This window comes from Prinia subflava, chromosome 17 (genome assembly GCF_021018805.1).
Source record: "Prinia subflava isolate CZ2003 ecotype Zambia chromosome 17, Cam_Psub_1.2, whole genome shotgun sequence".
NCBI lineage: Eukaryota > Metazoa > Chordata > Aves > Passeriformes > Cisticolidae > Prinia > Prinia subflava.
Genome location: NC_086263.1, coordinates 13,649,348 through 13,673,732, shown reverse-complemented (window position 1 = coordinate 13,673,732; position 24,385 = coordinate 13,649,348). Strand labels below are relative to the sequence as shown.

Genomic DNA, 24,385 nt, shown 5'->3' with positions numbered 1-24,385 from the left:
CAGCTGGGAATTCAGGATGTGCAGGGAGGAGTCAGAGATGGAGCAGGATCTGCTCCGTGGGGCCCAGCAATGGCACAAGAGGGATGGACACAAACTGATGCCCAGAAGTTCCACCTGGACATGAGGAGAAACTTCCCCGTGCAGCTCTGAGCTCTGAGGGCGTGGAGCCTCCCTCAGCGGGGAGATTCCAGAGCTGCCTGGATGCAACCCCGTGCCGTGCTCTGGGATGGCCCTGCTGAGCAGGGAAGCTGAGCCAGATGCCCCACAGTCCCTTCCATCCTGATCCCTTTGGAATTTTGCGATTTTGGGACTGAGGGCAATGCCCACCCGGGGAGGGAACCCCGAGAGGACGGAACCCCTGGTTGGCAGCGCTGCTCCCGGGAGGGCTGCACAGGCGGGAGGACAGCTGAGGGCAGCTGCTCTCCGGAAGCGACTTCCGGTTGGCGTCACGGCGGAGCGGAGCCCGGGCGGAAGTGCCCGGGCGCCACTTCCGGTGGTGGCCATGGTGACGGCGGCGGCCAGGTGGGGACAGCGGGGACAGCGAGGGCCAGGGGAGGCCGGGGGACACCCGGGAGGGGCCGAGGGGCTGCGGGCGCGGCCCTGGGAGGGGCGGGGGTCTGGGAAATGCGGGAGAGGCTGGGGTAAGGCGGCGCTGGTGCGCGCAGGGACAGCCAGCGCTCACCGGGCCAGAGTTCACCGCTGGTACTGACATGAAACTCCTAATTATAGATAAAGCAGGGAGGCGGCCGGCGGTCATGTTCTCACGGAGGTTTAGGTGGTTCTTAATTGGTAAATGTCTGCAAGATGCTTTCTTTGGAACAACGAATATTTCAGTTTTCTCATCAGGCTACCTCTGTTTCTGTCCCGAACACCAATAGAGGAATTCCGCGTGGGAGGGTGGAATTGCAGTTTGTAACTGAGTAAAAGTGGCAGGAAGATGAATGAGAGGACGGTTTAATAGACTACTAGGCTGTTTCGGGTTGAAAGGACCTTAAATCCCATCTCATTCTACCCCTGCCATGGACAGCGACACCTTCCACTAGACCAGGTGGAAGAACAGATAATTTCTCAAGCCCAGGCTGGTTTTTTCGGTGCTGGGTATAATTTTTTTCCCCTCTTGCTGCACCATGGGTTGAGGTTATATTTTTGCACAGCAATTATGGAAGAACTTAGGCAGGATGCACTGAATGACTGCTGAGATAGAACCGAGGGTTTCCTGAGGTGATGCTTCAGGTAATGCCTGGCTGGCAGCTTTCTTCTGAGAATTCCAGCTGGGTCGTGTTTTCCTTCTCCTGTTCCCTGTTTGGAATGAGGAGCTCTGTCCATTCCTCCTCAGGAGTTTTCACTGCATTCAGAAGTTTGAGTTCACTTCTGTCTCCTCGGTGTGGGGGTTAAATTTGCCCCTGCACTGCAAAGGTCAGAGCCTGGATTCGCAGGGTTTGTTTTTAGAGGCAGTCCTTGGCTCGGCTGGCATTGGACACTTGCTTGGATCTCTGCCAGCTCCAAATTTAACCCGGGGCTGTCCTGCTCCGGGACGAGGGAGCTCCAGCCCAGAGTCACTGCAAGTGAGCCCCTTTCTCAGGTAGGACATTGTGCTTTCTTCAGTCTAAAGTCCTCACTCGAGCCTACAGGGGCTGTGCTTCTTGCCTTAGGAAAACCAGATGTTTTCCCCTTCCTTTTATCCCCCCAGCCCCTGGATTTGGGAGTGCAGCCTCCCAGGTAAAGGACAATGTGATTCTGGGAGCCTGAGGCTGCAGAATCAGAGTTATTTGGGGGAGCTTTCAGAAGTTTGGTTGTTTAGGACTTGGTCTCATCTTTGCTGCCTTTAGTGCACGCTCGACCTTATTAATTAATATTCTTGTTCCTTCAGAAACCATTATCCTGGTTTTTATAGGAGAACACCCAGTTTTATTTTAAGGGGAAAGTTCTGGGTTTATTTTTAATTGGATAAATGTGATTTATTCTATGTGAAGCCTTCAAAAAATTTCCTATCACCTGTATTTGCTGAGTGTTCTTATCAGTTCTTACCAGTGTTATTTCTGCTCTCGGATAACTGCATGTTCCAACCCTGCCTTTAGGGATGGAGAATTGGGAATTACAGGACTTGGTCTGCAGTGGCTTCTCCCATTCTGAAACCCTGCTGTTACAAACATTACCTGTTAATCACAGGGACTTTTGCAGCGTGAATACCCAAATTATTGCACAGAGGTGATACTGGGTTCTCAGATCTTTGAGCAGAAGGCCTGAGATAGTCAGTTCACCTCAAATGAGGTGTGGAACCCACGTGTTCCCCACCCTCACCCCCATTTTTAATGTGACACAGCATTACCTGTGCTGGGTGTCTTTGGCTGCTTCAGTGTTACCTAAAGTTGGGTTTGTGATAGAAGCAAGTCACAAAATCAAAGCAAAACCTGTTGCTGTAGGTCTGAAGTGCTACAGAAGTTCCTCTGTCCCAAATAATTTATTCAGCTGGGTTGTCCTGTCTCTCAAGTCTGACTGAACTGAGCTTTTCTTTGTTTTGGGGTTTTTTAAGAGGCCATTTGAGCACCTTGGAAGAAGGAACTGCATCTGCATGCCCCAGCATAAAGGGATTTAGATCTCTGATTGGCAAATCCTTCTCTCCCTTGCCCCTCTCCCATCCCATATTTCCTCTCCCCAGAGCTGTTACCTGCTGGTTCAGGCTCCAGCCTGGAAGCTGCCAGAGCAGGTTGTTGCTCCTGCCTGGGTTCTTGCTTTGCTGCAGCCCTCAGGCAGAGATGGACAATCTGCCCAGTTCCTGTGCATAGCAGGGAGAAAAATAAAAGAAAAACAATAAGAGACTGGGAAATATTTTTCAGATCTTAGAGTGCTTTAGTTAGGAGAGGTGTCAGGAAAGCCCCCTCTCCCCAGTTACCTTTTCACCTGCATTTCACTGAAACCAGAGCAGGGCCAGATTTTTCCAGTGCCTCGTGAAGGAAGTGCCACTGCACCTGTCAGCTCCCACTTTGGAAATAATGAAAGGGCCTAAACGTGGGCTGAAGAATTTTTTTTTTGATTCCAAAATGTCCTGTAAGCCCAGTGTCAGCACAGCACCTGCTGTCCCTGCCCACACCTCGTGTTGTGAAACTCGAGAGACCTTTGAGAGAGCAAAAGAAGGGAAATCCTAAAGAAGGCAGCTGCTTTCAATGACCAGCTGAGCATGAAGCAGTCAGGAGAACCTTCTCATCCAGCCTGGAAATCCAGTGGCCTTGTGTCAAAACTTCTCTTTCCCAGGAATTATTTTAGGGAAGATCCATTCTCTTATGTCAGATGAACCGTGCCAGTTCCTGGCTGCAAACCAGTCCAAAATACACCTTGTGTGCACTCCCTCAGCACAGGGGTGGAGGAATAAGCTGCTCTGCAGTGGCCTGAGCTGAATCCTCCTTTTGGGTTTCTGCTTTCCCACTCTGGGCACACTCCCTGTGCTGGGGGAGCTGCTGTTCCCATGTCTCCCTGCATTATCCATGGTGGATCCCACCAGGAAGGACTTCAGACACACACAGGTCAGTTTGGGAGGGGGAAGCTCCAAAGGACTCCAAGATGAGCTGTGTTCTAACTTGATGGCTTTGTTTTTAGTCCTTGCCAAGTTTATTTGGAGCTGTCTTTCTGTGTTATTTTATTGTGTTCCAGCTGTACCCCCAGAAATACTTATTTTATTCAGTTCACTACTATTTCAGCAAGCTGTTCATTGAGCAGCTATTTGAGGAATTCTCTCCAAGCCCCTGAAAGGTATCTGGAAGAGCCTGACATTTTCCACATTAGCTCTGTTCCATGGCATGCAGAGCCTCTGCCGTCCCCTCAGTCCCACACAAACTCAGTCCTGCTCAAAGACACTGAATTCTGCCTTAGCACTGGAGTTACCTCTTGTTTCCTGCTCCTCGTGCTGTCCTTTTGTTTGAAGGAGCACAGGTTGTGTGCCCAGAATTTCCCAGTATCTTCCCAGTAAAGGGAAGTTCAGACTGCAAGATTCAAACTCTGCGTGCACAAGAAAGAAGAAGGGAAGGGGAAATTCCCTGATGTTTGGTTTTGACTTCACGTGTGACCCAGAAGATTTCAGGAAGGGGTTGTAATTAACTTTACTCTTGCACCAAGCTTTGATAAAAGCTCAGGGATACACAGAGGGAAAATCAGTGGCCTGTTCACAGAAGTCCCACTTGCTGTTTGGCCCTGTAGTAAGCTGTCACATAAAGTACTCCCTTGAAGGAATGGCTTAGCAAGGGGATTAGGGCTATGCCTTGGTATCAGAATCCAATTCCAGGATGAGATTTCAGTGTGTTAAGCAAATAACTGGCTCAGAGAGAAAACCTGGAGCCTCCAAAATCAGACTGGCTTATGTCCATCTGGGATAATACACAGTAACTGATCTCTGGCTTGTAGATACTCTGGTACTGGCTGTTCTAGAGAAATTGGAACAGTTTTATACAATCAGAAGAATGTGGAGAAATATCCCAGCCCTGAGGAGCTTCCACACAAGAGGGTGAATGTGGGGCAGAACACGGGAGCAGCATCCCTGGACCAAGTTTTGTTATGTGACAGCTGACAGGATGCAGTGCCAAGTGTCCTGCTGGGATGTTCACATTACTACTTAAATGCTTAAAATTGGGTAGTGATGTGAACTTTCCAAAGCCTAAATCAAGGGATGAGAAAATCTGCTGAAGATGCAGAGGTATCTCAGGGTTTATTGGTGGTCTAGGGTTAAGAAAAAGAATTTCAAAATAGTTTTCAAGCCTTTGCTTATTTTCTTCATGGTGAAATGACCTCTTTCCTCTCATCGTGTGGCTCTAGGAAGACAGTTCAGAAAGGAAAGCTGATGGATTTCACCAGCACCGTCATCATCCCGCTGCTGTTCGGCAGCCTGGGGATCTTCGCGCTGTTCCGGCTGCTGCAGTGGGTGCGGATGCGAACCTACCTGCAGGAGGCGGTGGTGGTGATCACCGGCGCCACCTCCGGCCTCGGGAAAGGTACGGACCAAAGCAGGCACCGAGGGCGGGACAGGCAGGGGCAGCTCTTGGAATGAAGCAATAACGAGCAGTAACGAGTTTTGGGAGATGTGGCTCCCACCTCAGTACAGCCCCAGCCAATGCAGATTTGGATGCAAGAAAGTCTCAGCATTTGGTACAGAAAATTTAAATCGTCCTGGATAAACTGGAGCTTATCAAAGCGAGGAATTAGATGCTGGTTTTGTGCTGTCAGGGGTCTTTTCCATAAATCCTGAAAAAGCCAGGAAGCCAAATTGTTCCTTTAAAACCTCCCAGAAGTGGTGTTCTGCATTCATGTACTTCCAGCTGCTCTGCCAAACTTTCCACTCCTTCTCCTTGTCCCTCACCCTCAAGTTAAGGCACCTTTCCTCTCATGGTACAAATCCATCCACTCTGAAGTCAAACTCTTGGCATTATTAATGCCAGAGAATATTTTTTCCAACTTACATTTTGCTTCAGTGGCTACATTCTCTAATTCTGCTTTCTATAATTGCTTTAAAAGCTGCTTGAAGAGAAGACAAGGTGCTCATCCTTTCATTAGGATGAGTCCATTTATAGAACAAATAGAGCTTTAATTGATGCTGCCTTTGCATGGGAGTTTGTCTCTAAGGACAGGGCTGTTCAGGAACTGGCCAGAGGAGATGGACTGGTTCTCTCTGCCTGCCTCAGCCAAAGAGTGGGAGTGGTAAAGGATCTTGTACTTCTCATCAAGAAGAGAGGAAATTAATATTCCAGGAGAGACCTTCCAGCTGGAGCCCGTGTGTGCTGTGGGGTGTAGAGACTTCCACCACTGCACAGTAAAGTTTCCTCCCTTATTGACTCATTTGCAAGATCTTTTACAACTCCCCTTACTCCTAGTTATTAATACACCAGACCACCTCTAATTACTGTGTATTCATTGCCATCCACTGTCATCCCTTGTGCAAACGAGCAGTTTGTCCCTCTGGCTCCCAGAGGGGACAGGAACATGCAATTAGGAGGACAATAGCCTGGCCTCCCTTCTCCAGGCTTTTCCCAATGAAGAGAATCACCTTGATGAAGCCTTTAAATGCCAAGCTCCCAGAACCTCTGGAGGTGTTCATTAAAATTGAAACTCCCAAGACCTGTCTTAGATGACACACACAAGGTAACTGTGGTCCCTCTTAAGGAGGGCATCAAGTCAAAAATGAAGAGGCACAGGCAAATTTGAGCAGCTGAGGGGGAGGATGTGTAAAAAGCACAATAAGTGTCCAACCAGCAGAGTATCAGTGAGCACAGCAGCTGCCTCACCACTCGTGTCTGCCACAGTCCCAGGAGAGTGGCTGCAGATCAGCCTGGCCATCACACAGCAGCAGTGAAGCCACCCCAGACCTGCCAAACAGCAATTTTAGCCATCACCAGGTCTGATGTGGACCTGTCTGCTATTCACACGCCTGCTTTTCTCTCTTCCTTGCTCCCTCCACAGAGTGTGCCAAGGCTTTCCATGCAGCTGGCTCCAAGGTGGTGCTCTGTGGCAGAGACAGTGAGAAGCTCAAAAAGCTGGTGCAGGAGCTTTGTGCCGTGAAGAATCACCGCAAAAACGTGAGTGTGGGATGAGGACAGGCCCTGGGCTCATGTGGCCTGCATTTCTGCTTGGGTTGGTACAGAAGTTACAGAATTGCCTGTGGGTTGTTCTCTTGAGCAATAGGAAAAATGCAACTCCGTGGTTAGGGATAGATGCTGATACAGGAGGACACTGAGCTGGCATTTCATTCCTTGTGCAAACCCCACAAAGAGGAGCCACCTTGGCTAGAAATGGAAGTGAAAGCACATGAGGACAGAGTGCCCAGACCCCTTACACCTGCACCTCATCTGGAAAAGTGCCTTTCTTTCTGTTGGCTTTTTATTTTTTACACCTATGCCTGCTGAAAGTGGCTAAGAAAGGTACTGCTGGCTTCTGCAGAAAATACATGGGTTACGTTTTGCCTTTTTCAGATGCATTTCCTTTAATAAGACAACAGGAAACTTTAGTACTTTAGGAAGATCTCCCTTGTCCCATTCTTAGGCTCAGGAATAAGGAACAGGCTACAGGAGCAGAGAAAGACAAGCACAACCTGCTTCTGTCATGAATTCCAGCCACATGGAAGTGCTGCACAGGGTCTGCATGGCTCCTGTGCTTCCAGAGCTGGGGGATCCCATCATGAGCTGGCACATCCAGCACTGAACTGTGTTTTGCTAACTTTAGTTTATTCCCAGACACATGAACCTCACACTGTGGTGTTTGACCTCTCGGACACCAAAACTGTGGTAAATGCTGCTGAGGAGATCCTGAGGGCCCTGGGTCACGTGGACATCCTGATCAACAACGCTGGCATCAGCTTCCGAGGCACAATCGTGGACACAGGACTGGATGTGGATAAGAAAGTGATGGAAACAAATTACTTTGGACCTATAGCCCTCACCAAAGGTACTTGTGATGCACAGGATTTGGCTGATGCCTCTGCAGACCAGCACAACCCAGCACTTGTGTTTGTAATTGTCCCTGGTACAGCACAGGGTGAAGGAGGTTTGGGGTTATGGGCAGGCCTGAGGGCATGAATGTGTGGGAAATACCCCAGTGGAGATGATCCCTGTTTCCATCTCCTGACTCTAGCCTGGCAGGGACTTGGGAGGAGGCCCAGCTACCCTGTCTGCACTGACAGAACACTGGAGAATGTGGTGGGGGTTCCAGTGGAGCTGCAGCTTTCCTAGGAAGCTCTGGTTACACAGAAAGCTCAGCCGGGAGCGTGTCAGCTGCAGGAAATGGGAAGAATGTTCTGGTGGCAGGAAAAGCAAGTCCTGCTGCCCACCGTGTGGGAGATCAGAGCCACCACAGCAGCCCCTGTGCAGCTCTGGCACAAGGAATCTCCTCACAGGTGAATGTCCCAGGCACAGACAGCATCAGTCAGGCATCCCAAGTTCTGCCCCAACCCTGCACTGAAGAGGGATCTTGTAATTCCCTTCAGCATCTCTGAGTGCTCTGAAAGCTTTGATTCTTGACTGCAGCAATGGCAGGACTGTTGTCTGAATGGGTCTTTTCTGTCTTTTGCTAGCACTTCTCCCCTCCATGATCAAGAGGAGACAAGGCCACATTGTGGCCATCAGCAGCGTGCAAGGCAAAATAAGCATTCCTTTCAGATCTGCATGTAAGTACCTCCACAGAAGATGGGAAAGACATATTTGGGGCACCAGGCTGAATAAATACTTGGCTCCTGCTTCCACATTTAGCTCTCCATGGAATTGGCTGCATGCAGGGAAGGCAGAGCTGTGCATCACCCTCAATGGGGTCACAAATCACTGAGAGCACTCTTAAATACAAAATCTTAGCCCTGTCCTAAAGTTTTTAAGGGATGGAGAAGGAGAATATGTTTTGAAAACAACTTGATAGTCCTATCTTAACACTCAAGAGTCACTATAATTCCATAATTTTATGGTATTTTATCCTTGTCATTTGTCTGCATTATCTCCTCTAAGAAAGCTGGATTTTTAGTTTAAATTATGAAGTGATATAGTACAAACAATGGCAGAACAAAAGCCTAAACAATCTTCATCCCGCAAACTCTTCATGCTAAATCAGTTATGACAAGAAATATTGGTGGGATTACTGAAGAACAAGCCTTTTAACACCAGAAGCAGAGTGGTGGTGGCATACAAATGATGGCATAGGAGTGATGCTGACTGGGGGAGAGCCTGGAATGTCTGAGCCGTGGGGTTTTGCAGGTGGTGTGGGTCCAATTGCTCCAGGAATCGTGTTCTGAGGAGCTCCCAGAGTGCTTGCACAGGGACCAGAGCCACGTGGATCTGGCAGCAGGAGCTCAGCCCTTGCCTGGGTCCTTGCAGGGCGAGCAGCCTGTGCTGAGCTGGCTCTGGTGTGGTGGTGGCAGTCACAGACAGTGACCAAGCCAAAGGAGTCACTCAGCCATTTCACAGGAGAAAATCCTGCCCTAGGCCACGCTTCCCTGCTCTGCCTGCCTGTGTGATCTGGGGTTGCCCTGTGTGCAGCCAGGCCCTGAACCTGCTCTGCAGGTCCCCAGTGCTCAGCACATGCAGGGCAGCCAGCTCTGCCTTCCAGAGGCTTTGGGTCTCCTGTATCAGGAGTGGGAGGCAGCTTGGGTTCCCTCTGGAGTGCTTTGGCAGGGCTGTGATGTTAAGCTCAGGATCCCAGCCAGTTTTCAACTTGGGTTTACATTTTGTCTTCCTAAATTGCCTCCTGACTCCTACTACCTGTTGCTGCCATTCACTAAACAAAAACAAACGTCGAGGCTGGAGAACAGCTCTTGGGTTCTCGCTGAGAAGTGGCTGCACTGCAGTGAAAAATCCATTCAGAAAGTGAGAATTCCCTCAACCCTGCTCCTTCTCCTTGGTGCACAATCCCTTTCCTGTTTCCCAGATGCTGCCTCTAAGCACGCCACCCAGGCCTTCTTCGACTGTCTGCGAGCAGAGGTGGAGCAGTATGACATTGAAGTGACAGTTGTGAGCCCTGGCTACATCCAGACAAACCTGTCCCTCAACGCCGTCACAGCGGATGGATCTCGCTACGGAGGTGAGATACCACTCACTGCCCTTTTCCAAAGCATCTCCATGTTATTGTAAGGTGTGTTTGCAACACGTGGCCTCTGGTGGGGACACAGGTTAGCCCTGAAGGATCAAAAACCAACTTTGGATGCAGGGTAGGAACAGCAAGCCCCAAAATTTTGCCTTCCCAGACAGCAACTCTTACAGCCTTCCAGGCCAGCCATGAGGAACACCTGCCTGTGCTCCCATACACACCTGGAGTGAAAAGCAAAGCAAGCAGCCACGTGCAGTTAGAGCACTCCTAGGAAGGGAAGCTCAGTGAGGGTTTGCCTGCTGGTGTTGGTGCTCACTCAGCTTTCCCTTGGCAGTGATGGACAAGACCACGGCCGAGGGACAGACGGCGGCCGAGGTGGCTCAGGTGGTTCTCAATGCAGTGGGACAGAAGAAGAAGGAAGTGCTTGTGGTTGGCCTGACCCCCTGCCTGGCTGTCTACCTGAGGAACCTCTGCCCCAGGCTCTTCTTCACCTTAATGGCATCTAGAGCAAAAAAGGAGAGGAAAGCAAAGGGTTCTTAGAGCTCAGCTCCCCTGAGCAGGGAGAGGCTGAGCCCCTGCAGTCGGCTGGGACAACACTGGAGGTGCTCCTGCAGGAAAATACTTTCTCAAAATGCTGTTTACTATTGCATGGAGACTGGGAAGTGGTTTCCCCCACACTGCTGGAAGACAGCACCTAAATCTCATCTGGAGAAGGAAGGGTGCTTGGACAATGGGGGAGAGCTGTAGGGGAGGGATCAGGGGAACACTGCAGCCGGGGAGGCCCTGGCTGGGACACTCCTCACCTCACTCCAGGCATGCTCAGCTTTACTGGCCTGCTACAAATAAAACCCACCTGTTCTGCCTTCACACCAGCAGCCCTTGGCTGTCCCCACCCCTGTGAAATACAGTCCTCAGCTGGGAGCTCTCGTGATCAGTGTCTCATTCCCACTCCCTCCAGTCTGACCCAGGACGTGCTGCTTGCAGTGGGAAACTTCAGAGCCTCTTCCTGTTAACGTGCCAAGTCATCTGATAAATTAAGCTCAATCCAGTGCCACTTTTAAAGAAGTAACTGATGTATTTGGCCATCATTTTACCTGTCTGAATCATGCCCTGCTGAGGTATTGGGACAGTTAATTCTGCAGTGACAGCGCTCTGTGAATCCCAGCCCGAGGAATGCAGGAAGCACTGGACAGGTAGAACAGCACACCTGGGCCACCTGCAGCACAGGGCAGGTGTGATCCTGTGGATACCAGGCACTCTGGCACTAGAGAAGAATCCATGTGTGTAGGGTGCAATGTAGCAGACAGACCCTTTGTTCTCATCTGCTTTAAAGCAATCACAGATGTTAATTAGGGTCACATCCAGTGGGGAATGATACCTGCCTGTTCAGGTATCACTTCAGGGAGCCTGACAGCCTGAAGGGATGCCATGGTCCATTCCTCACCTCTGCTCCTCATGTGAGGGATACCAGCACCACTAGGAAAAAGGGATTACTGCACAGAGATAGGACAGAAATAATCTTAAAATTGAAATAAACTCTGCTAATAGGAGCCAAGGTCCAGACCCCTCCTGCTACCTCCATGCAATTGCCAGCATTTTCTGTGTGTCCTGCCTAGGAGTGCACATCTGATGAGAAATAATTTCACTGCTATGAAATGAATCCCCTGGTCTACTCCAGCTCCTCACTGCATGTAACATGAGGAAGGGAAAACAGGAGGGTTTTGTTTTTTCTTACATCCCTGCGAGGTGCTATTGTACCAGTAGTAGCTGCAGAACATGCTTTATCCCAGCCCTCTTTATGGGACCTGTTAGCTTGCACAGTGTGAGTCCACACAGGGGATTAGTCACACAAACTGATACAGATGAGCAGGCTCAAAAGGACCTTCTCCTTCCAGAAGCCTTTCCTTAACCACTGCAGATTTATAAATGATCTCTGAGAACCAGGATGTGTTTAATGATGACAGTGCTGCTGTCAGGACAGCCATCCCCTGCACCTTCCCTGTGGCTGAGGCTGCAGCTGTGCCACAGAAAGGCTGGGGTGGGATTGACAAGCTGAAGCGTTCAGGTATGTAGACACCTTTTTTCCTGTTAAGATAGGAAAGCAAGGCATTACCTCTCCACAAGGGGAACACTGGTGTTGTGCTTTTTCCTTTGTGTTTCCCGTGCTCAGCTCCTCAGTTTCTTGGTGAAAGGCAGTGCTCCTGCCACGCGTGTTCAGCTGCTCCATGTTCTGGTGTTTCTTGGTGAAACTGAGTGCTCAGTGCTCCTGCCACACTTGTTCAGCTGCTCCGTGTTCTGGTGTTCCAGGTCGTGGCTACCCAGGAGGGACTGAGGGGCTGCTTTGCATTTCTGTGTTCCCATCCAGGGCACTGAGGGTGAAACACATCAGGCCTGAGGGAAAAATTATGTGTGGGGAGTTACTGGAGTTACTGTGGGAATTACAGCTCCACGGTAGAGGTTGCTGAGGGTGCACCCATTCCCTTTGGAAGTAAATTCCCTCTCTGTGACAAGGGGAATGCTGCACACTCCAGAGCATGCCCACAATGGGCAGCAAAGTGTGGCGGCTTCTGAAGAGAGGTTTGTCCCCAGCCACTGTTGATTCCACTGAGGACAGCAGATACAGCACCACGCCACATGGATGAGAATTTTTGGAAGTTGTTTGACCATTTCACTGTGCACTAAAATTCCCCTCTGATTCTCCCAGGTCACCTTGCACAGTTACAGCCCTGACTAACAACCAGAATGTCAGAAAGCATTTTAGCTACATTATCACTGAGAATCCTTGGAAAACAAACCACTCTGCCCCTCCACCTCAGAATGCAGTAACAGCTGTGGTTTTCAATCAGACCTACCCATTGTGACAGCTAAGGTGGCTTTTCACCTTTCCTCCTGCAGTAAGAGGCCCCAGGAAACTTGCTAATTTTTAACTCAAGTCTCTGATGCCAGCCATGCATTTAGGTCCCACAGTGATCATTTCAGACCAGGGGAAGCTTAACACAAAAAAGTGTTTGGTGCAGGAAAGGAACTAACAGCCCTGAGAATTATTCTGCACTGAGTAAAAAAAGACCAGGAACGCCTTTGGTGTGGCCAGCACAAAGGTATTTCAGGACCTTCTGTAGCAATAAAGCAGTATTAGCTGTGGCAGATGTGCCACTGGCTTCAAATCCATCCAGCAGGGACTCTGGAAACACGTCAGGGTGGAAGGGCAGCCTGCCCAGCCTGGCCTAACCACTGAAAGATGAAGTGGTTGCATTTCTTTGTCTCTTCTCTGCCAAGGCAACTGTACATTGTTGCTATAAATAGACACTCCGGATCCCAGCTTCTTTTAACCTTGGAGGGAGAGAGCTCAGCCACTGCACAAAAGGCTGCTGCCACCCAGAAATGTGTCACTGCCACTGGAGCTCCTCCAGCCCGCTCAGGTACAGCTGCCTGTGCTGCTGCCAAGGACTGAGAACACCCAGCAAACCCAGTTTGCCCAGCACACACACAGGGGGCTGCTCACAGAAAAACTGCCCCAGCGGGAAAGCAAAAGTCAGAACGTGGTGAGAACAGCCCATGGAGGCAAGGACAGGGAGAGTCCTTGGTGCCTGCTGTGGCAGTTTGGAGAGATAACGACAGAAAGGCAGAATTTGGGGTCTGACCCCTGTCAAGGTCGGTGTTTCAGCTGTGAAAGTCAGGCTGCAGCTCCCACTGGAGCAGCGAGCACACAGTGCACAGGCAGCTCCCACTGCAGGCCTTTGCTCCATTCCAAATGTAACAGCTGGAGCTGTGCCAAGCTGGCCCTGCCAACGCCAGCCACACCTATTCCCCATGTGGTGGGAGGAGATTACAGACAGCAAAGCCCCCTTCTTGCAAAAATAACTGGCAGATCTTGCAGAAGAATAAATGCTTCCCATTCTAACAATAAGATTTTGAGTTTAGAGCTAAAAAAAGAATTAATGCACAGGACTGAATTCTAAAATTTCAGGTAACACAGTTACAAGATGCAGTCATGTGGATGCCTTGCAGCAGGAGCAAGCAGCTCCTGTGTTCCAGGCAAAAACAGAGGAATTGTGTGGTCAGGGCACAGCAACAAGATAGGACAACCTTGGCAGCCCCCAGCCCTGCATGTGGCTCAAGGCATTTCAGAGATGTATCCAGCTTAGGAAGAACTCACAAGAACTCAGCAGAATGTGTTTGTAGCTGGACACTTAAAGTGATATCACCAAGATAAGAGTGACAAGAGAGCAAGAGCATTTGAAATTGTCATCCTTTAATGGTCAATGATAATTTCTGGCTGGTTCTGTGTAATACAATTAAACAATATACTTAAATGTTTCCCAAAAAAAAAAAAAAAAAAAGGAAAAAAAAGAGAAAAAGCAGCTCTCACACCCCTTCTTTCTATTGCTTTCTTTCATCGACATTCTGCTGCTGGATTGGACTCCCCTGGCCTAACATGCGTATCTCAAGTCACCACACATCCACATCTCAAGTGTAATGAAGAACTGAAAAACCTTGGTGCACCAGTGATGTGTTATTTGAAAAATAACAGCTCTATTAAACCAAATCCTTCCCAGTCTCCACCGCTTCTCAAAGAGGAAAAACAAAATGTTACTGTGGGAGTCTTAATACACTTGTCTTTGTGGCTTTCTCTCTTGCCTGCTGAAGTCATACAGCATAGAGTTCATAGATCTTCTTTACACAGTACACCAGGGCAGCGAGTGCTATCGTGTTGTGCAGTCTCTTTCTGTGCAGGTCGTCCTTCCTCACCAGCACCACGGGAGTGGACGAGGTGAGCGTATGCAGGGGCAGGCGCGAAAGTTTATAGGCATCGTACTCCACCTGGTACTTGCAACAGGGATCAAACTGCCACGAGATCCCGTAGAGGGTGCAGCAAGCCACGCTCAGCACTCCAGCGGGCAGGGAGATGTAGTGAGAATAATCTACGGGCAGTGCCAGGGGGGTGAAGAGGCAGGTGGTGCCCGCCAGCACGGCCGTCTTGTGCAGGCAGTTCCCCACGGTGATCCAGCGCGCCGTCTCGTCGCCGATGCGCGTGGGCTCGATCACGATGTACTTGTACTGCGCCTCCAGCGCCTGCTCCAGCTCGTACTCAAACTGGTCCTGAGCGTTCTCCCCGTTGTAGATCTCGTGCACAATGTAACAGTCCGTGGAGGACAAGGTCACCCTGGTAAGGGGAAATGAAGAATTAAAACTACAGGGCTGAAGGACAGGCCGTTCACCCACCCGGCTGGGAGAGCGGGACAGAAGTGCCCCAAGTGAGGGCAGCCCCTCAAGGTCACTGCCTCTGTTTCACAACCAGCAGCTTCTCAACTCAAGCTTCATTTCACATCAGCTGATTGCTCCTGCTGTACAATAATTCATCTCAAAAGAAGGCAACATTTTTCTTACCTTTTCCTAACTTGAAGGATCTAGAACAATTTGAGAAATAGGGTCTTGTAACAGTTCTGAAATGTTCTCTCACACTGATACCCAAGCAGTTTCTTTGGAGAGAGCAGAAGTGTCACTCACACCTTAGTGACCACAACACATCACTGAACAAACCACACAGACTTCAGGAGCTTTGACAGAAACTAAGACAAGCAGCTCATTGATCATGAGGACAAGCTGCTCTGGGAGGTTTGGAGAGAGGAACCATCTCCAGATGTATTCACTGGCTTTCTGATGCAGCTTGCTAGTCAGTCCTTCATATTAACACAGCCTAGTAAATCCATGGTAAATCCAACAAGGATGGCCAAGGAACTGCTGAAAGGAAAGGCAAAGAAGGCAGCAGAGCATTCAGTTTGTGGCAGAACACCTCAGTCCCTCTCCTGAAGTGGGATGCAGCAAAGCAAGACATGAACAAGTTTTTAACCCAGGCAGGCTTAAGCAGTGAAGAAAGAGCTGCTCACTTCACCTGGGAGCACATTTCCTACTCAGGGGATTCAGGGAACCTGTACTGCAGCAGCAGCTTTCAGCTACCTGATGTCACATCATTTTCCACCTTCCCTCCACCCTCTTCACCACATCACCTTATATCTGCAGTTACATTCATGTACAGACTGCTAAGAAATAAGATTATGACTGTTCATCTGCTCTAAGAAAGGGTAAAAACCTTTCTTTCCATCAGAACCAGGCAAAATCCTCCCTTCTAAGCAGAAACGAGTATTTCTGACATACTTGTGCTTAACCAGAGCAAAACTGAGCACGTGGCCTAGCAAAGATAAAAATATCTAGCAGATTCCTTTAGCAGAAGGAGAACAAATCACACATCTGACCTAATCACAGCACACAAAACAGCCTCATCCCAACAGCATTTAGACCCCCGTGATACCGGGAGGAACACACTGCTGATGCGGAGAACAGAATGAGCACTTTTTGCTCCATTAGTACAGCGGTACTTATGTGCATGCACTGGAAAATAAGGGAGAAAAATACACATTCACAAGCTGCTGTTGCCAAACATTGTCCTTAATGTGCAGCTCCACTCAAGCTGCAAAGGGGATTGAGCAGTGGCCAGCTGTAATCAAGAATATTGTTAAATTACAAGCTGTTGCAGACATGGCTGGGTTTGTAACAGCAGCACACATCAACCAGCAGGACCTGAGAGGCACCACCTTCTCCCAAAGCACAGACATAAGCAGTTTCATTAAAAGTCCAGCTGGAATTTATATAACCTACAAGGAAAACTCAACTTACAATGTAGTTATTGAGTTCCTTACAGTGCATTTCCCCCTTGGCCTGTTCATGGGTAGAAAGAAAAATAAAAATCCACCTTAATTCCGTGTATGCCGGGGGCTTCTTTAGGGCAATGAGGTTGTCAGGCATTGTTGGGAAAATTACTATTAACCCTTCCAGCACAGGATGTGGTGGGCTCTGATGTTCTGCAGTGAACTGAGAGGTATTTAGAGAAAAAAAATTAAGGAGAGTGCCTCTATAAGGAATTTCTAACAAGAAACCAGTTGAGCAGGTATTAGACTGACACCAAGGACACACAGCTGGTCATGGTTTCTGCCAAGAATTCTTCTCCCTGATAACAGCTGCTCCAAGTGCAGCTTCTTCCAAATCAAAAATTCCAGTTTCATTGCAAAACACATATGGAGGCTCAAGGTAACTGCAAACCACCACCCATGACTTTGTGAAACCACTTGCTAGGGCACAGTGACTTCATGGAAAAGCTATTGCTGAAAGACATTTTCAAGCTGGAAGCTAACACAGCCCTCCAGACAAAATTGGTATTTCCAACAAGGAGCTTTCAGCTTTTCAACACTTTCAGTGGTTTGTACTACCTGGGAACATGCAGATGGGCCTGCAGAATAGAGAAGCAGAATCCAAATTCAACTAAGAACTTCCCAGAGGCTTAGGACCAGCACAGTTGTTGTCATTCCAGATCTCCCTGTCATCACTGGGAAAACAAGGATGAAACGAGCCCATTCCTTCCCTGCCTGTAAAAGAGCCATGGGAACTGAGCTTCTAACTCCACAAACTCAGGATCTACATTACATGGGATTTCTCCAGGCTCAGCACCAGGACAGGTGGCACAAACCCATCAGCCTCATTTCTCCTTGCTCAGCTCTTGCCTGTTCTTCCCTCTGAACACCCCTTTTTTCCTCTCACCATCACTGCACAAGCAGAGCCACACCACAAACAGCCACCTGTCAGCAGGAATCCAACAGGCTGGCCAGAGGCAGCACTGTCCATCTCCTCTGGAATTTTTTGGCTTGCCAGGCTCTGGGGATTTATAACAATAAAGTCAAGAAAAGCACAGTCCTCTGATGCCAAAACAAGCAGAATTTAAAGTATGTTCTGCTGGGAAAAATTAAAAATCACTGGGAACTGAACAGCACAAAGGCTTCGTCCCTGAAAAAGTCTGCCCCCCAACTGTGCTGTTTCTCCAAATAAGTCCTCTAAAATCAGAATAAATCTGTATCATAGTGCTGAAGCCGCAAATGGCAAAACAGCCAATCCAAAAATGACAAATGAAACAATATCTGCTCAAATAGGACGTGTGAAGAGTCAGGAAGGCAGCAGCAAGTTTCATTCCTGCACAGGGAAGTGGGGTTATCATGCATTATTGCCACAGAAGAACTGGCTGCCCCTGGAGCATGGAAAGCAGAAAATTGTTTGGATTTCAGATGATATAAAAAGAGACACAGATATGTGAGCTTGAGGAGGTTTCAGCCGAGGACTTCACAGAAGTAACTCTTCTGACACAGCTTTTCCACTGAACACAGCAGCTGCACATGAACAAATCCAGTCAAAGCAACTGCATTTGCTCAAACACTGGAGGCCGTGGAGTTTGCCTTTTGGAGCTTGTCACCCACCCCTGGCCACGACAAACACAACTGCAGAGCTGTGCAAGCAACTCTGAGCTGGCATCCACCACTTAGCAAGTGAGGGGATTTTATATAAATTCCATTTTATTTAAAAGAGTAGTAAATAACCAGAGAACACCCAATGCCAGAAGACATAAAATGCTGCCAGGTGTTCAGAAGCCTGACAGGCTGTTTAATAGACAGACCAGAGCCTAAAAGCAGTTATTAATATTATTCAATCAAATGATTTTCCAGGACCTGTCTCCCCACTCCAAATAAGAGGGCACAGTTAAAAAGTTGTACAGCTGTTCTGTAGGAATAGTTCTAGGCCTTATATCCAAATATTTGTTCTATTGCAGCTTCAGGTATTCTGTATTTGAGAACTTTCAGTGTCTCATTCCTGGTGCTGAACAAATGATGAGGGAATAATTTCCTAGATGAGGGAATGTGACAGAACTCTCAGCTCAGCTATTCAGCACAGCAAGATGGAAATCACTTAAAACTCAACGATGTCAAATTTTGGTATTGCCGAAGTTATAAATAAGGAATCCATTGTTAACAGAACTACAGCAGCAGCAGGGGCAGAAGTGTCTGTGTTAGCTATAGAGCAAGCTTCAAATTACATGTGGATTGTCTTCCTAACATGGGAATATGGGAGAGCACCAGGAGAGGGTGAACAATAGCAGCTCCAGCAGTTCATCAAATCCTGAAATGGTTTGGAAGGGACCTCAAAGCCCATCCAGTTCCAACCCCCTGCCATGGGCAGGGACACCTTCCACTGTCCCAGGGTCTCCAAGTCCTGTCCAGCCTGGCCTTGGACACTTCAGGGATGGGGCAGCCACAGCTGCTCTGGGCACCCTGTGCCAGGACCTCACCCCCTCACAGGGAAGAATCTCTTGTGAAATTCCAGTCCTCAGAGCAATTCCATTTCTCTGCCTCCACCTTGGAAGCAGGCTCCTGAAAACAGCAGCCTGCCTGGTAAATGGGAATTCCAATTGGAAAGTCTTTATGGATGAAAGAGGAGGCACAATGTCACTCCGTGTGAAAAGACCTTCTGTTTTGCCAGGTGCCAAGTGGCAAAAGCAGAAACAAAGGAACAGAGGGCTGAGAGCAAGGCAGAGGAAAACATCCTGGGAGAACCCTCAGCATCCTCCTAGCACTGCCCACCTGCAGGGAGAAGGACTGAGCCTCCTGAGTTTGTTGTCTTCACCCTGATGGCACCTGCCAGACAGATTTGACAGATTTCTGGTGAGGGTTTCAAGTTATCCAACTATCTCAGTTCTGCAAATACTCACAATCCCACTTGGAAACAACCTTAAGATGCACAAGTACAGTTCTGGGCAAAAATAAAAGTTCTTTTGAGCCGCTTCCATAACACATAGGTCAAGTTTTGTTAAAGTTTTCTTTGCTGGGCAAGAGTTTTGCTCGGAGCACCAAACAATCAGATTAACTGAAAATGAAGACCAGTCTGATAAGTAGTTAAAAAAATTAGAAAGGAGAAGCTTGCAGCAGTGTGATAACACCTGGCCACAAGCAGCATACACAGTCCAGCTCAGCAGTGCAAAGGGGGTTTCGTGCTGGCTGTGCAAGATCTCAAGAAAAAGGACATTACAGATGGCCAGAGCATGTCTGGAGCATTGTCAGCATCTCAGCCAAGCTGGAGGAAATCAACAGAGTCAAGGCATGACAAATTCAAACACTAAACTTCCCTCCCTCCAACATAAAGCCTTCCTGAAATTTAATTTAATTTCAAGATTAAGGAATGAGCTGTGACCTGGCTTTAATTCTCAGTGGAAATATTCCACCTCCCAGTCATCCTCCCCAGTGTAGGTTTCTGTTCAGGATATGGTGCACAGAAAGCACAAACACACCCCACCCTAAACACCTGGAGAATTGTTTCTCTGCTGAAGGGCCCCACAATCTGCCAGGCTCAAGTCCTCAGCCAGGGCTGTCAGGCCTGGGGCTTTAAGAAGGGCACTCAAGCAGAGGAAGAACAGGAAATGCAGGGCAATAAAGCAAGACTTGAATTCAAAAGATGCACCTTAAATTCAAATAGGAAAAAGGACAGGTGAACACTGGGAAGCTCTTCAAGCAGCCTTAGGGAGGGACAACATTCCCTGAACGCTAAGGAAAACATTACAACAAATCCAGCCCCCAGACAACAAGGAGGTGTCAATTTTAAGTCAACTAATGATTAGCCAGGCTGATGGAAATAGGTCAATCATTGCTGCAAGCAGAGTACCAGAAATCTGAGCAGTGCAGGTAACGAAAGGAGAGTTTGTGAGGGCACAGAGGAGCCAGTGCAGGCAGTGGTGATGACATGGAAGCTGTTCTTTCCAGAGTCTGTCAGAACATCTCCCAGGGGAACAAACAACATGCTGTCCACTGCTCCGGCGGGCACCGGGCTGCCTTTTATACAAAAACACCCAGTACAATCCAGTGTCTGTTCTGTATGAAAAAGTTGTTTTGGTCTACAGATTAACAATTCCCTTTAGACAGGCTCCATTAAAGAGTCTATCCAGAATGAAGAAAAACAAATATTTAGTTGGTTCCCTTCAGTGTTTTTGGTTATTTTGTTTAACATTATTATTTCACCACCAGAGCCAGCTGGAGTTCACAGTCAACATCCTTTGAAATTAACATCCTTACATTCACTCCTAGCAAAGAAAGCACTTTCTAACCAATTATAGCTTTCTCTGTATCAATAAAGTCACTTATGAAGGGAGTCAGTCTCCACAGATATGCTTGTCTTTAGTTTTTTTATTAATAATTTTAAATGAAAGCTGCTCTAGCCTCACAGCAGACAGGATTTTATTCAGTACCAAGTCTCCTCACACCACCTCCGACACACAGATGCCTTTTAGAGCGGCTGGCTGACAACTACAAACACTCCTTGAAGCAGCTCAGTTACCAGGAAAACTGGATCAGCACATTCAGCTCAAAGGAACGTGTCTTTGGACAAGAATCCTGCCCAGAGTAAGAAAACTGTGTTCACCCTATAAAAAGCACATGTGATGACATCAGGTCTGTCAGCGCTGCCTCTGCACAACCGGTGCTGCTGCAGCCCAGCAAGACAGGCAGGTGTGGTCTGGGATCAGCTCCTGATGGAGGGGCAGAGGCCAAATCACCCACATCTCCTGCTCTGCAACCGCCAGGAGGAAGCAGCACCTCGCTGACATCACCCAACACCTTTTGGAATCATCCTCCTGTCCTGTTTGTACAGGGTGACACCTAAAGAACCGCCAGCCTTTGGTGGGGATTGTGAAACGCTGCTCAGGGGAGGATCTGCTGTTCTGTTCTCCTCCATACCCTTCTCGCTGGCAAAGGAAAAATAATACAGCAGGTTTGTGGAGTGACTCGTGTTTAGGAATATTTTTGATCATAAGATGAGGAGCAATCACAGCTTTGAAAAAAGATCATCTCAAACAACAATTAGATTATTGTACAGGTCACAGATGAAGTTACACAGTAACAACTCGCTTTTAAGTCTGTGTCAATTTTCACCCTGGAAGAATATCGAAGTTGTTATGTGTTCTTTTCCATATTCTGTTTCTTCCTTTCTGCTGGGAGGACAGGTCTGCCACATGAAAAATACACATGGAAACTCCACACCTCCCGTGCTGGGGCAGTGCCAGCATTGGGTGCAGACAGTTTTACCACTGTGGTATTCTTAGTTGTTTATTTAAACCACGCTGATGCAGGAATTCCATTGGCCCTTCCAGTTCAATTACTTTTGAATTCCCTGAATACAGGCAGCATTCCTGCAATTCACATTAACGCCAGAATTTTCAGGGCTACTTGTGGCTCTCCTTGGCCGTGTAGATTCAACAGCATCAAAGCAAACACTGTTGGATCACAGCAAGGGAACAAAGTGAAGCAAAAACCACAACACAAATTAAGGGGGATATCAGAGTTTCTAATTAAGAGGGATATCAGAGTTTCGAGGCGAGGCGGCAGGACAAAGGAAAACTCAGAAAACAGTGCAGCAGCTTTCAGCAGCTGCCGGTTACATCAGTCAGCCCTGAGGCAGAACAGAAAAATGCCAACGTCAGGAAATGCGGGATAAACCCAGACATTTTCAGCAGGTGGAGAGCTGTGCACACAGATTTTAAAGTAGCTCCACCAGACACTGTCTTAAGCTGTGCCAGGGGAGGGTCAGGTCGGACATTTGGAAGGGTTTCTTCACAGAAAGGGTGATTAAATACTGGAATGGGCAGCCCTGGGAGGTGGTGGAGTCACCGTCCCTGGAGGTGTTTAGGGAAAGACGGGCTGGCACTCAGCGCTCTGGGCTCGGTGACCGGGCGGGGATCGGTCACAGGTTGGACTCGATGATCTCACAGGTCTTTCGAACCTAATTGATTCTGTGAGATTTCCCTCAGTCTCCTTTTCCCATTTTAAAGTTGCGATTCCCAAACTTCCACCGCTGCTCCGTGGGTATTTCCAGCCTGTGCTGGCCTCTCCTCCGCCCTGGCAGAGGCCGGAGCGCGGTACCGAGCTCCCTGCCCGCCGGGGCCCCGGCAGAAGGAGGTCACCCTGGAGGACTCGCCGCTCCCTCCCCGCCTTTAAAAATAGCCGTGGACGGAAGAAGCTTCCCGGGGCCGGCCCTCCTCCACCCGGCCCCCAGCACCGCATCCCGCCGCGGGCAGCGCTGCCCCAGACCCGCCGCGGGCCGCGCTGACCTTCCCCGGGCCCGGCCCCGCCGAGCGCCCCCGGCTCCTCCGCGCCAGCGCGGCCGCGTCCCGCGCCCGCCCCGCCCGGCCACGCTCCCCTGGCGGCGCCCCCGATCTTGCCGCAGGGTCGCGAGGCGTTCGCGGGAGGCGCAGCCCCGCAGCCCCCGCCGCCCCTCGCCCCGGCCCGGCCGCCCCTCACCTGTCCCGGCCGCCGCCGCTGTTGGTGCCGCCGGGGCCCGCGCGCCTCCTTCCCCACGCCGCCATCTTGGAGACACTCGCCTCGCAAATGTCTCCGCCGGCGGCCCGCGGGCGCGCCGCGATGCCCGACGGGAGATGTAGTGCGCGGGGGCGGCGGCGGCCGCTGCTCGGGGAGGGGCCGGGCCCGCCAGAGGACTACGAGTCCCACAGTGCCCCGCGCCGCAGCACGGCCGCGGGGGTCTCTGGGGCTTGTAGTCCCTTGGCCAGGGGCGGTGGGGCCAGGGGGGCACCGCGGCGGGACCCCGGTGAGAGCCCCGGCCACAGCCCCGGCCCCGGCGGCAGAGCGGCTCCGCGGGGCTCGGCTCGGCTCGGCCCCGCCGCCCGAGATCTTCCAGCCCGTGGGAGGAGCGCGGCGGAGAGTCCCGGCCTGCCCCGCGGCCTCACCATGAGGGAATGCGGCTGCCGAGGGTGGGCAGCCTGAGCATCGCCTCGTGTTCCTGGTCCAAAAAACGCAGGAGGTTTCTTCCCTGCAGGGGACGAGGTGCTCGTGCAGCACCTCCCTGGGAGGAGAGGCTGGGCACTTTGGGGGTGAATTTCACCCCCTTAGTCAATTCCAAAAGAGGGGCAGTGAATGGGGAGGCTCCCCTGCCGCATTTCTGAGGAGGAATAAATCACAGAATCACTTAGGCAAAGATCTCAAGATCATCAAGTCAATATAAAGTTTATAACCAAAGGCTTCTCCAGAACTGCAGTGTAGACTTGCTAATGCCAGAGGTTTCTCCGCTCCTGTGGATCCATCAGGTTTTGTGGGCGACCTGTGCCACATTGGTTATCTCCACAGGCTTGAGCCTTTGCAGGGCTCCCTCTTGCTCCCGGCCGGATTCCTCCCAGAAGAGAAGCCTTTTTCTCAGGGATTTTAAGTCTTCCCATATCAAACAGCAGCTCCCTGTTCTGTACCCCCCACTTTCTTGGAGCCCTCCTCCAGCCTGACAGCGCTGGCTCGGCATCTCCCATTCCTACAAAAACCCTCTTTTTGACAACGTTATTCCCAAGTGATGTAATGTGACTGAAAAGAACAAACCCCTGGCTGCCTCCACCTTCCCAGGCATCCCGAGGCTGCTCTTCCAGCCTACAGGGCCCTCCCACACCGCTGCTCTCCCAGCTGTATTTTGGGGGGCAGCTGTTTCGGGGGAGGTAAACACTGCAGGAACAAGGAGGTGTTTGGGAAGCGTGCCCAGCCCGGCAGAACGTGCAGCAGTGCTGGGACAGGCCGGAGCACGGACTGTCTGGAATGTGGAATGTAAACAGAGCGTGTTACCAGCAACAGCCCAGCTACAGATCCCAACCGCCCGTGCTGTCCCTCGGGAGCAGCAAACCCCACGCTCCTGCTGCAGCCCAGGGCAGCTTGTCACACTGGATCAGGTCATAACTGCTCTCCACACCAACCTTCCTGGCAATTGGAGTTATCCAAACTCCGGCCTCAGCCACTGTAACATTCACACAGCATTGGGAGGTGACACAAATCCCATGCTAGGGCTGAGTGCTCAGGCTGTGCTCTGAGGAGTGCTGGCTCCAGGAGGGAAGTGCCTGGTGTCCCTCTGAGTCACCTGCCTGCCCACCTTGCTCTGGACAAGCACAGCAGCTGGATATTTGACTATTTTCAAGCCCATCTTAAAACAGTGG

General features: G+C 49.9%; 2 protein-coding genes across 3 annotated transcripts; one reads left to right on the top strand and one right to left on the bottom strand.

Annotated features, from left to right (window-relative positions):
- Positions 1-365: 365 nt before the first annotated feature.
- DHRS7B (dehydrogenase/reductase 7B) lies at positions 366-10,464 on the top strand. 2 transcript variants are annotated; one of them, XM_063414024.1, is made up of 7 exons: positions 366-522; positions 4,804-4,979; positions 6,442-6,557; positions 7,212-7,422; positions 8,048-8,140; positions 9,385-9,537; positions 9,878-10,464. In XM_063414024.1, the coding sequence occupies exons 1-7, from the start codon at positions 503-505 to the stop codon at positions 10,081-10,083; spliced, it is 975 nt and encodes a 324-aa protein (XP_063270094.1). In that variant the 5' UTR covers positions 366-502; the 3' UTR covers positions 10,084-10,464. The 2 variants fall into 2 exon arrangements, with proteins under 2 accessions (XP_063270094.1, XP_063270095.1); XM_063414025.1 differs by lacking the exon at positions 366-522 and adding an exon at positions 1,304-1,582.
- A 3,310-nt stretch (positions 10,465-13,774) lies between these two features.
- On the bottom strand, positions 13,775-22,859 carry TMEM11 (transmembrane protein 11). The gene is made up of 2 exons (XM_063414026.1): positions 22,704-22,859; positions 13,775-14,707 (listed from the first exon to the last, which is right to left on the bottom strand). The coding sequence occupies exons 1-2, from the start codon at positions 22,766-22,768 to the stop codon at positions 14,191-14,193; spliced, it is 582 nt and encodes a 193-aa protein (XP_063270096.1). The 5' UTR covers positions 22,769-22,859; the 3' UTR covers positions 13,775-14,190.
- Positions 22,860-24,385: the final 1,526 nt, after the last annotated feature.